This window comes from Eptatretus burgeri, chromosome 3, assembly GCF_056783735.1.
Source record: "Eptatretus burgeri isolate ZD-2024b chromosome 3, Ebu_testis_v1, whole genome shotgun sequence".
NCBI classification, from domain to species: Eukaryota; Metazoa; Chordata; class Myxini; order Myxiniformes; family Myxinidae; genus Eptatretus; species Eptatretus burgeri.
In genome coordinates this window covers 27,697,370-27,710,321 of record NC_140963.1, presented here as the reverse complement: position 1 = coordinate 27,710,321, position 12,952 = coordinate 27,697,370, and the positions used below count along the sequence as shown (strand labels likewise).

At 41.6% G+C, this 12,952-nt stretch overlaps 1 protein-coding gene and 1 long non-coding RNA gene across 6 annotated transcripts in view; one reads left to right on the top strand and one right to left on the bottom strand.

Moving 5' to 3' along the window:
- LOC147029598 (uncharacterized) overlaps positions 1 to 12,952 on the bottom strand; it is a 108,114-nt gene that overhangs the window by 87,036 nt on the left and 8,126 nt on the right. The gene's annotated exons all lie outside the window — the stretch shown is intronic.
- Positions 1 to 12,952, top strand: part of WDR48 (WD repeat domain 48) — an 82,600-nt gene that overhangs the window by 67,731 nt on the left and 1,917 nt on the right. For all 5 annotated transcript variants that reach the window (XM_085872762.1, XM_085872761.1, XM_085872759.1 and 2 more), the window contains 4 exons: positions 5,504 to 5,612; positions 6,504 to 6,591; positions 6,760 to 6,836; positions 11,602 to 11,794. In XM_085872762.1, the coding sequence (XP_085728888.1) occupies positions 5,504 to 5,612; positions 6,504 to 6,591; positions 6,760 to 6,836; positions 11,602 to 11,794 (467 nt within the window). The remainder of the gene's footprint in view (positions 1 to 5,503; positions 5,613 to 6,503; positions 6,592 to 6,759; positions 6,837 to 11,601; positions 11,795 to 12,952) is intronic.

Genomic DNA, 12,952 nt, shown 5'->3' with positions numbered 1-12,952 from the left:
TTGATCTTTTAATGATTCTCTCCAGGCATGGACTGAGGAAATGAAAAGTGAAAGGACTGAAAATATCAGTCGGGGAGGTGGGGGTGGGGCAGAGGTGTAAATACATTATGGTGCCAGTTATCAGAACATTGCACCCAAATTCCCATTTCAACCATACCTACACCTCTACATCACTTATTCTTTCTTTAATGGCCACAATTATTCTCACCTTCTTGTGCGGTTGCCCGGGAGGAAGTTTTTGGTCCTAACTTTCACGAACGAGCTGGCCGTCACATTCGGAAGTCGAGTACCATATTCGTACTGTCTCCGGGTTACTTTGCGGTACGATTGAACTCAAACGTCGAGTAATTTTCTGTTTTGCACAAATATGCCTCATCGATGCATCCTTGATGGTTGTAGTAATACAAACCGAGATTGTTTCATTCTTCACCAGTGGCCGAAACACCCTAAATTTGCCAGAAATTGGACGAGGTTTGTCCGAAATACCTGAATGTGCATCGGGCCTACAAAATGTTCGCTTTTCTGTTCAGAACATTTTACAGAGCACTGGTATGATGCAACAGAGATGGCTCGATATTGTGGTTATCCGCCACGATTGAAAGGGGATGCCACCCCCACAATTAAGCAGAGAAGCAGCCGTTGCTCGAAACTGTAAGACCATCTCTACCCAGATACCAGCACATGTACTTTCTCTTCCTGTCGCCATTGCCCAGCTTACCACAAGAGCACCTGGAAATAATTATCAATTGTCAGCACAAATTTCTGCAAATCAAATGAACCACCTTCTATTGATAGTCGAGAAAAAGTATGAATGTATCATCTCCTCCTCTAAGAGGATTTGACGTATGAAGCGAAAACTTTCAGGGTTTTACATACCCCTCCCCCACCCAACAACCCCCTTCCACAATCTCACATCAACCATCACCACAAAATAGCTGCCACCACCCCCACACTCCCCCTCCCCACTCGGACCACTCCCCCATTCATTGAGGTGAAACATTGACACGACATGGAACGACCACAGACACAAATCCATCAGGAACATACTCTGTGCAGAGCGTTGGTGCTGCCTCAGCAGTCTCCTTGGCTATTGGGCACAATCTTGGACGGGTCGCCACTCCAACACAGGATACCAGCATGCTGGCACTCATTTTGCTGACCTCGGAAGGATGACAGGTCAAGTCAACCACACCTGGTATTCATTCAACAGCTGAGCGGGATTTGAACTCAGGACCCTAGGATCCCAAGCCCGCCACCCTAACTAACGCCACCCAACACCGGGCATAGACACAAATGGTGTCCTGGGAAGGTATGAAACGGGTCGATCCCATAACATCCAGGCCACCTGGTCAGCCTGCGATGGTGGGACATAGCATTTGTTGCCCATTTTGTCGGCGGTGTCCGAGTGTGCTTGGGTGGTGTTGGCTGTCAGGTGATGATGGGTATTTTTGTTGGAGTAAGATAACCGATTTATAAGTGAATACAAAATCTCTTATAAACAGTCAATTGAACGGAAAAACAAAACCGACATTCTGGAGTGAACATGCGACCGGCGTTTTCATCTTCACTGACGCTTCCATTGTAGGCGGTATTGGCTGAATCGCTCGCATAAGGCTCAAAGCGATACGGCTCTATAATTCCCCCGAAAGCATTTCCATGACCAATTTTGTCTCCAATACTTCCTTCCAAATGTCATTGATCATTTTCAACATACTGAGAACCTTCAGAGTTGCTCATGATGGTGGAATCAATATCGGAATCTGAGGTTGAAATCCAAATATTAATTTCCAAGCTCAAAAAGTGCCTGAGATATTGCCCAGATGAGAAAGAAAATAAAAAAGGAATTAATAAATATCTAATAATTAAGTAATTAATTGATTAATTAAAATATAGGAAATACCGTTTTCGCCAAAGCACATCTTCACTTTTGTCTCAAACCTTCACCTTCTTAGCTCAAAGGATGGCTGAGATATCGCCCGGACAGACAAACAAACAAGCAGTCAGAGACTGGTACTTACGAAATCGTCAACTTGACCTCTGACCTTGTCTAATAAAAGCTGTCTCTGGAGAAGGTAGCGACGCAAACCAGAAGTTTCTACGATGATTCTGTACCAAACCATCAAAAAATCGAATGTTTTGGATGTTTGACCTCACTGTGACCTTGACCTTTGACCGATTTTGACCAAAATCTAATCAGCACTAGCCATCTCGCTCCTGAATCACGTGGTGTAATTTGACATTGGTAGCTTCTTCCGTTCTCGAGTTATCGTGCCTACAAACAAACAAGCAGTCATAGACTGGTACTTACGAAATCGTCAACTTGACCTCTGACCTTGTCTAATAAAAGCTGTCTCGAGAGAAGGTAGCGACGCAAACCAGAAGTTTCTACAATGATTCTGTACCAAACCATCAAAAATCAAATGTTTTGGATGTTTTACCTCACTGTGACCTTGACCTTTGACCAATTTTGACCAAAATCTAATCAGCGCTAGCCATCACCCTCCTGAATCACGTGGTTTAATTTGACATTGGTATGTTTTTCCGTTCTCAAGTTATCTGCACCAAACCATCAAAAATCGAATATTTGGCCTCACTGTGACCTTGACCTTTGACCGATTTCGTCCAAAATCTAATCAGCAGTAGCCATCAACCTCCTGAATTGTGTGGTGTAATTTGACATTGGTATAGCTTCTTCCGTTCTCGAGTTATCTGTACCAAACCATCAAAAATCAAATATTTGACCTCACCGTGACCTTGACCTTTGACCGATTTTGACCAAAACCTAATCAGCACTAGCCATCACCCTCCTGAATCACGTGGTGTAATTTGACATTGGTAGCTTCTTCCGTTCTCGAGTTATCGTGCCTAAAAACAAACAAACAAACAAACAAGCAGTCATAGACTGGAACTTACGAAATCGTCAACTTGACCTCTGACCTTGTCTAATAAAAGCTGTCTCTCGAGAAGGTAGCGACGCAAACCAGAAGTTTCTACGATTATTCTGTACCAAACCATCAAAAATCGAATATTTGACCTCACTGTGGCCTTGACCGTTGACCGATTTTGACCAAAATCTAATCAGCGCTAGCCATCACCCTCCTGAATCACGTGGTGTAATTTGACATTGGTAGCTTCTTCTGTTCTCGAGTTATCGTGCCTACAAACAAACTCACAAACAAACAAACAAACAAACAGAAACGGAAGTCATCAATATACTTACGAAATCTTTAGATTTCGTAAGTAACAAGTGAAATTTATCGTTGAGCAAGGAATTGCCGGAATAACTTTTTCATATCTCCATGATCTCTGAAAAAACAAAAACCTGGAAATCAATTTGGTTCTTATAAGTCGATAGTGCTCCTGTTTAATGAGTTATCGCACTTAGTTTGGTCATGATCATAACTTGGAAGTCAATCGGACTTAAAATGGCGTTTTTATCGCAATTTGAAAGTTTTGACCCGACCCCCCCTGACAATCGACCCCCGACTGCTAAGAAGGGTGTTGGTGTGACACCCCAATGAGACATATGGTTGGATGCAGCATTGGAAGATGCACATTTTGGATTTGGTTTAAAGTCGATACGACCATTTTAGCGGACGTTATTGCGAAAATAAGAATTTCGGTTTTTCGGTGACCTTGACCTTGACCTTTGACCTAGATTCACCAAAAACGACAAGTGTCTAATTTGGACCATGGCCGACGTCTGTACCCAGTTTGGTCATGATCGCTGAAATGGTGTGGCTGCTACAGGGTAAACAAACACAAACAAACAGACACACAGAATCATACACACAACCGACCAACGATTCCGGCAATTAACAATAAAATGGAGTGAAAACTGAGTACTACCTTCCTTCAGCGCCCGGCGTTGATGTCATGCATTGCCTGGATATGGAATTGGGAATGAGTTGTGGACAATAAAAGACCACAAACATCTGTGGGTACCTCAGTGCAGTTTGCCATGTGCTAACTTTATCTTTCGTGTGGCTTTCTTGGCAAATAAAGAATTTTTTTTTAATGGAAACCCCGTTCCCATTTTGTCGGCGGTGTCCGAGTGTGCTTGGGTGGTGTCGGCTACATGTAAACTCCATGGGGCTTGCATTCACTGCTTATTAAATGTATCAGGGTTTGGTCCCTCAAAACGGAATATTAAAGCCTCGGTAGAATTGAGAAGAAATGCCGCTGTTATGTTTTGTTCTGGTATGTTTGTTTTGTTACTGGGATGGTGTTTATTTCCTTTTGTTGTAGTTTTTGTATCCAAATGGTTTAGTTTCAGATGATGCTGAAAATGTAATAATCGGCTGCATGGATGATTTAATCTTGTAGAGAAGTGCAGGGGAGTGGGGTAATTTGGCATTCCTACAAAAGGAGGAAGGCAGGGGTTGGAGGCCAACAACCCCTCATCCACTTGTGAATGAATCCGTGCTGCATACAACACCCCAAACACGGTCTTATGACTTTTAGATTACTAAATTTGTCGTCAAATTTGGACTGCGATTTGGATTTTGGATTACTAAAGGTAATGTCACACTGAGTGTCACAGATGGAATGTAACTACTTAATAGTTCCCCTCGCTTAGGGAGAGCATATTGCATTTGGGCCTGTTTGTTTGTTTGTATGTTTGTCTGTCTGTCTGCACGTCATGCCTTAACAGAGGCCACAAACACGACCTGGTGGTAGACAGTATTACACGTTCTTTTTTTCAACCGAGTACCCCAATAGAATATGTCCAATTGGAATGTGAATACGTGTATTAAGTACGTACTACAAAAATACGTCTACGTCAGTAAAATACGTGTATCTATAAAATATACATGAACGTACGTCTGTAAAATACATATGATAGGAATGTGAATCTGCACAATAAAACCGAAAACATCAGTTTATCCACTATCTGAACATAAACACATGCCGTCAATGCATCGTCTGCACACCACACAAACACACCAGCAAACAAGATACACCGCGCAAAAATATACCGAAAGAACGCTTCAACGACAAACCGGACCGATGGATATTAGTCCACCACCAGGCATCAAAATGATTACATCTTGTCAGTGATCTGTTTCGTTTATCTGGTGTGTTCAATGACTGCGATTTGTCGTCAAATTTTTATTTCTGCGTCATTTCCTGCAAGCCAGCCTCTCGTCCTGGCTTTGTCATGCCGTGCTTAACTATGCTCAGGGCCCATACTGATTGGTAAGTGGAATCCCTTTGGAAAAGTCGAGTCACGTATCCGAGAGGAAGAGTGAGTTTTTCTTTGGCTCTTCTGATTGTTTGTTTTGTTTTGTTTTGTGATGAGTCTGCCAAGTTCTAAAACAGTTGGATTTGGAAATAGTTTGTGACCAAGGCCTTTAAAGGTTGAGATTTTTCAAAATTGCATCACAGTACAAATACATTGATTACTTTTGTATACTGATACAAAGTAAAATGTCTGATTTGTTTGGTTTTTGGTTGTTCAGATAGTCCAACATGTGTTTTCTTCAATTTCCTTTCTTTGTAGTGAATGGGGAGAATGAAAACAGAGTTATCCAGAAAGGCAATGGATATTTCCAGGTGCCTCCGCACACACCTGTGATCTTCACGGAAGCAGGTGGACGAACTTTATTCAGGTGTGTGATCTTTGGGCTTTTGCGAGGATCACGACCTCTGAAGGTCACGAGTGGAAACAATTTCAGTGGATTTTAAAAAAGCATTTTCACTTGTACGTTCATAATTGTTCCCATAGATTTGGTTTATGTTGTTATAGTGTCCTCTAAAAGTAGAACAGCACTCGGTAGAGCACATACCCCCGCCAGGCTGAACAGTTTGCGTTTTTTATCCCAATGATGGGCCGGATCTGCTGACCTGATGCAAAATCTAATCGGCTTTTTCTTGTCTTCTCACCGACTTGTCCACCAAGTTTTATCATAATCCATCCACAACTTTTTGAGATATCATGCTATGTATCGTTTTTTTGGCCTCATTTTTCAATGGTGAAAAATCACTTGTAACAATTTGAAATAATTCTCGTATCTGGCCCAAAATCTAAACAATTCGTCCTTGTCACACAGTGATTGTTAAAATCCACATGAATTTCTGGATTAAAGTACATATATTTAATACAGATCTTCATGGAGTAACACACAATTGAAAATACAGTACCTTCAGAAAGTATTCACACCCCTTGACTTCTGTCACATTTTGTTGTTTCAGCCTGCATTTGAAATGGATTAAATTTTAAAGAAATGATCACCGATCTACACAAAATTCCCCATAATGACAGTTTCAGTTTTTTGTTTGCTTGTTTGTTTGTTTACATGTTTTTCGAAAAACATATTTTTAGAATTTTTTCCAAATTAGTTTAAAATGAAAAGCTGAAATGTCTTGCGTCAATAAGTATTCAATAAGTATGTATTGTATGTTACGGTGTTGTAAAAGGTCCCCCCCATCAGAATTGATGCTTAATGTCATAATTTAATGATATTATTCAGTGAATCACGAGATGCAATTGTTTTTTTCAGGCTGCTCTGCCGTGATGCAGGGGGTGAGACAGAGTCTGTGCTTCTGAATGAAACTGTCCCCCAGTGGGTTGTTGATGTTGCTGTGGATGCAAGTATCTTTTTATTATTTATTCCACACTATTCCTACAGTGTAGCTACTCCTTGTACTCCCATGTTGACACTCCAACGCTTCAAATGACTTCAGTCCAAGTTATCTATGATTGATGGGGTGGGTCGGGGGCGTGACTGTTGTTTGATCTGTTTCTTGTCTTTGCAGAAAAACATGCCAAAGTTTAACAAAATACCATTCTATCTACAGCCTCATTCAAATTCATGCACAAAAACACTAAAAAAGTAAGTTTTTTTTTGTTCTCCCTGTGCTTTCTGCACATCTTGGTGCTTTTTGCTTGAATGATATATATCAGAAACTTCTTTTACAAATCCCTTAGTTGGTTGGTTCTCTCTCTCTCGGTCTCGGTCTCGGTCTCGGTCTCGGTCTCTCTCTCCCTTTCTCTGATGTACTGCACTCTTCACATAGTGTCGGTGATGCCGAAGCAGCTTTCAGAGCAAGGCTTATACTGGGTGGTTTTCCAATGCAGTCGTTAGGGTAGGAATTTGGAATTTGTTCATAGTGCTGGTGAAAGTTCGCCTCCTCTTCGCGAAGGACGCCATTGGATCATTCACGTCCACCCACTAATGATGGAAGACAGGATGCCTGTTTGGCGTCCATCCGAGGGATGGCACACCCATTGATTAATCACCCTTCCTGTGAAACACCGGGATGACAGTTTATAGCTGGGCCGGGATTAAAACCCAGGCTCGACGGCTTGGAAGCAAATGTGTGTAACTTCTAGGCCGTCCTGCCTGCCCCATCTCTCCAGCAAGAAGGTTTTAATATGACATCGTGATTTTTCAGGTTCTGCTGCACAATTTTGATGCACAGTAAACTCTCCCATATCGTGGGGGTGAGGTTCCTGGAAAATGCCACGATAGTTGAAAGCACAATTGTGGAAACTAAGGGCCAATGGGAAGAGGGGTGTTCAGTTCCTGGCCTTCAAGAAAATATCGAGGAAGATCGACGGCAGCCAAATATAAACACATTACTATTGAAATAAACACCTGTATGTATGTATGTACAGTGGGGAGAACAAGTATTTGATACACTGCCAATTTTTCAGGTTTTCCCACTTACAAAGCACGTAGAGGTCTGTAATTTTTATCAGAGGTACACTTCAACTGTGAAAGACGGAATCTAAAACAAAAATCCTGAAAATCGCATTGTATGATTTTTAAATAATTAATTTGCATTTTATTGCATGAAATAAGTATTTGATCACCCACCAACCAGTAAGAATTCCGGCTCTCACAGACCTGTTATTTTTGTCTTTAAGAAGCCCTCCCATTCTCTACTCATTACCTGTATTAACTGCACCTATTCAAACTCGTTATCTGCATAAAAGACAGCTGTCCACACTCAATCAATCAGACTCCAACCTCTCCACAATGGGCAAGACCAGAGAGCTGTCTAAGGACATCAGGGACAAAATTGTAGACTTGCACAAGGCTGGGATGGGCTGCAGGATAATAGGCAAGCAGCTTGGTGAGAAGGCAACAACTGTTGGCGCAATTATTAGAAAATGGAAGAAGTTGAAGACAACAGTCAATCTCCCTCGGTCTGGGGCTCCATGTAAGATCTCACCTCGTGGAGCCTCAATTATCATGAGAAAGGTGAGGGATCAGCCCAGAACTTCATGGCAGGACCTGGTCAATGACCTGAAGAGAGCTGAGACCACAGTATCAAAGAAAACCATAAGTAACACACTACGCCGTCATGGATTAAAATCCTGCAGTGCACGCAAGGTCCCTCTGCTCAAGCCAGCGCATGTCCAGGCCCGTCTGAAGTTTGCCATTGACCATCTGGATGATCCAGAGGAGGAATGGGAGAAGGTCATGTGGTCTGATGAGACCAAAATAGAGCTTTTTGGTTTAAACTCCACTCGCCGTGTTTGGAGGAAGAAGAAGGATGAGTACAACCCCAAGAACACCATCCCAACCGTGAAGCATGGAGGTGGAAACATCATTCTTTGGGGATGCTTTTCTGCAAAGGGGACAGGACGACTGCACCATATTGAGGATGGATGGGGCCATGTATCGTGAGATCTTGGCCAACAACCTCCTTCGCTCAACAAGAGCATTGAAGATGGGGCGTGGTTGGGTCTTCCAGCATGACAACGACCAAAAACACACAGCCAGGGCAACTAAGGAGTGGCTCCGTAGGAAGCATCTCGAGGTCCTGGAGTGGCCTAGCCAGTCTCCAGACCTGAACCCAATAGAAAATCTTTAGAGGGAGCTGAAAGTCTGTGTTGCCCAGCAACAGCCCCAGAACCTGAAGGATCTGGAGAAGATCTGTATGGAGGAGTGGGCCAAAATCCCTGCTGAAATCTGTGCAAACCTGGTTAAGAACTACAGGAAACATCTGATCTCTGTAATTGCAAACAAAGGTTTCTGTACCAAATATTAAGTTCTGTTTTTCTGATGTATCAAATACTTATTTCATGCAATAAAATGCAAATTAATTATTTAAAAATCATACAATGTGATTTTCAGGATTTTTGTTTTAGATTCCATCTTTCACAGTTGAAGTGTACCTATGATAAAAATTACAGACCTCTATGTGCTTTGTAAGTGGGAAAAACTGCAAAATCGGCAGTGTATCAAATACTTGTTCTCCCCACTGTATATGTATACGTGTGGATATAGATATATATATATATATATATATATATATATATATATATATATATATATATATATATATATATATATATATATATGCATATATATCATGTTAACATAGAAATAAAGCTGTAAATGCATGAAATATGGTGTACATTAAACAAAAACACGAGTTTTACCTTTTTAATTTATTGCAACACAGCGAGGTGGGTGGTGGTAAATATATTATGTACTCGCACTGTACTCTGCTGTTAATAGAATTGGGATGATGCTGTTTGAGGGGGGAGGGTGAAGTGGAGCGGGGGAAGGTGATTCAACAAATGGAAAAGCAGCATAAGCTTTACGATGAAGGCACCTGCAGCATTACCACCACCCACAACGGAGAAGGGTAACACGATCCTTAAATCACCTTACCTTAAACCACGATCTAACCTGCTTGGGGAGCAAGGTATGATGTGCGGCTTCATCTTCCAGAATAATCCCATCTCGTCGATGTTAAAAAAAACCTGCTCCATCATAAATCCCTTCGCCTCAATTTGTTTCATGAGCTACACATGAGAATGTGTGTTTTAGAACGGGGGTTCGAATCCGGGTGTCAGAAATTAAGTGTTTCGCAATAAAGTTCGAACACTAAGTTGGAAAATGAAGGTTTGTGATGAGGTTTGAAGGATTTTGAAAGAAAGTGAAGGTTTAGGTATGTGGAAGAGTACAATGGGGAAGGTTCTACCTGCAATCATTGATCCCATAGTGGCGGACCGTACAGATGCCGCATTTTCTCCTCGAGCTAACCGATCTAACAACTCGATGTTTTCACTGAACCTCAAAACCTTTCTCTGCCTTTTGGTGCAACTAACTTTGTCCATTGCTTTACATTTGGGCTCATTAAAATCTGTGCACGAGAAACACCATAAGGTTCGTAAATGGAGGTATTCGTTCATGCACGGGATGCAAACGATGACTCATCTCGGCTCAAAAAACACGATCAGTCGAAACGAAATCCCGCGATAACGGAATCGGAACACAATAGGTTGCCTGCAATTGATCAAGATCCGCGATATTAGAACCTGCAGTATTGGAGGATTTACTGCACTGTCCTTTGGAAAGTCTTGCATTAAAAGTCCCATGATATCTAAAAGCAACAATTCTTTTTTGGCCAGTCTGTAAGCGAGTTTCTGCGCAAGGAATGTGCCGAATCATCTATTGCTTTTCCAGCTGCAGTCATGGCCCCAATAAATTGGCGGGTATATTGTGTTTACAAGAAAAGTTTGGAGAGTGTCGTATCACAATGGCCCACTCCCTATCAGGAAGCATTGTAGATTATTTTGATATCCAAAAGCATAAGCACATGGACAGGAAAGCTTGTTTAATATATAGAAACTATTACATATTTACCTCCACCACCGAAGGTGAAGGAGGTTATGTTTTCACCCCTTTCTGTCTTTGTTTGTTTGTCTGTGTACAGGATATCTCAAAAAGTTGTGGACGGGTTTGGATGAAATTTTGTGGACAGGTTCGGCGTGTGACGAGGACTAATTGATTCGATTTTGGTGAATATCCGGATGTGACTACTCGATTTTTTTTAAGTGATTCTTCACCATTGAGAGATGGGGCCACAAACAATATATAGCACGATATCTCAAAAAGTTGTGGACGGATCCAGATGAAAATTGGTGGACAGGTTGGGTGTGTGACCACGACAAATTGATTCGATTTTGATGAAGATCCAAATCCGTATCTGACTAGATTTTTTTTAATGTGATTATTCAGCATTGAGAGATCGGGCTCAAAAATGATAAAGAGCATGATATTTCAAAAATGTATTCGGCCTGACATGTTATCGTGGAACCGACATTACAGGGCGGAGGTATGCACCGAGTGCCCTTCTAGTTTTTAATGCAATACTGCATGCAGATTACCTAACAGTGTGACGGTTTTCAATCAGATCCTATTTCTTTGAGATTTGAACTCAGAATTGAAAACTTTGATGCGAGTCCACTTCCTGTCAGCCCACTTTGAACGCGTACCTCGGCCTTTTTTTTGTCCTCTCCTCCATGTTCTGTTTAATTGCTTGTTCCTTGTTGTCAATTGATGTTTTAAACATTGATCTGAGATTCATTGAGGAGCTTGTACATAAATCGGATGTAAGGCAAAGACATGAGTGTGCTTTAAGATAACATAAATCATATGAGGAGAGAATGGACAAATGCATAGAGTATACAGGATTTGAACATGGTTTTCCAGAATCATGAGCCATCAGTTCAGATGGGAATGTGAAACTGCAAACACAAATGCTCTGTGCTAAACCAAGCAAACTTGTTTCATTGATGTACGTTTTTCATCACTGAGTTTCTTGCATACCTGACACCATTTTGAACCGGACCAGGGATCGCCTGTCTGCAAGTGACATGCTGCAGGTGCGCAAGGTCATGGAGCATGTGTACGAGAAGATAATCAATGCAGAGAATGACTCGCAAACTCCAAACTCTCCAAACAATGACAAAACCAGGGAAATGGAAAAGGAAGAGGACATTGCCATGCTGGCAGAAGAGAAGATAGAGTTGCTTTGTCAAGATCAGGTAATGCTTTGCCTAAATTTGTTGCGCATGTATTATTGCCAGCTTTAAATGCATACATCCGTACATTGTTAATTGCTGGAATCCTTCGGATTTCGGCAATTATGTTGGTCGGTTGTGTGTTGTCTCTTTGTGTGCTTGTTTGCCCTGTAGCAACCACACCGTTTCAGCGATTATGACCAAACTGGGTTCAGATGTCGGCAATGGTACAACTTAGACACTTGTCGTTTTTGGTGAATCTATGTCAAAGGTCAAGGTCACCGAAAAACCGAAATTCTTATTTTCGCAATAACGTCCGCGAAAATGGTCGTATCGACTTCAAACCAAATCCAAAATGTGCATCTTCCAATTCTGCATCCAACCATATGTCTCATTGGGGTGTCACACCAACACCCTTCTTAGCGGTCGGGGGTCGAATGTCAGGGGGGCCGGGTCAAAACGTTCAAATTGCGATAAAAACACCATTTCAAGTCCGATTGACTTCCAAGTTATGATCATGACCAAACTAAGTGCTATAACTTATTAAACAGTAGCACTGTCGACTTATCAGAACTAAATTGATTTCCAGGTTTTTATTTTTTCAGAGATCATGGAGACATGACAAAGTTCTTCCGGCAATTCCTTGCTCAATGAGCAATTTCACGTATTTCGTCTTTCTGATGGTCTATCTTCCTTTCTTTCTGTGTTTGCTAATCTTTATATGCATTGCACATCACCCAGTACATCGTGATAAGACAGAGCAGTTGGGATGCATTTATCCTGTCTGACCTGTTCACTGCACGAGGTGCATCCAATTTGTGATATGGAACGGATTTTAAGGGAAACTTAATGACTTTCAGTGGAATTCCATTACCTTCTAAATCGACAAAGAAGATGGATATGATCCTCGCACCTCACAACATGATGTAATTTCACACAATGTTGCATGTCTTGGCAAGTGACATTTTGGAAATGTACAGAAAGAACTTTCATAAGAGCGTAGAAAGCTTTCCAGTTCTGCATTTTCTATCCTACATGAGCTCAACCAGAGAATGTCCAAATGCGAATTTATTCCATTCGGTCATGCTTGTTTGAAAGCTGATTGACTGCACGTTCATTTCCTGCCAGTTTATCACAGACATAAAACTCGCTCCATCCCAATTTTTGGTAAGAATCTGGCCC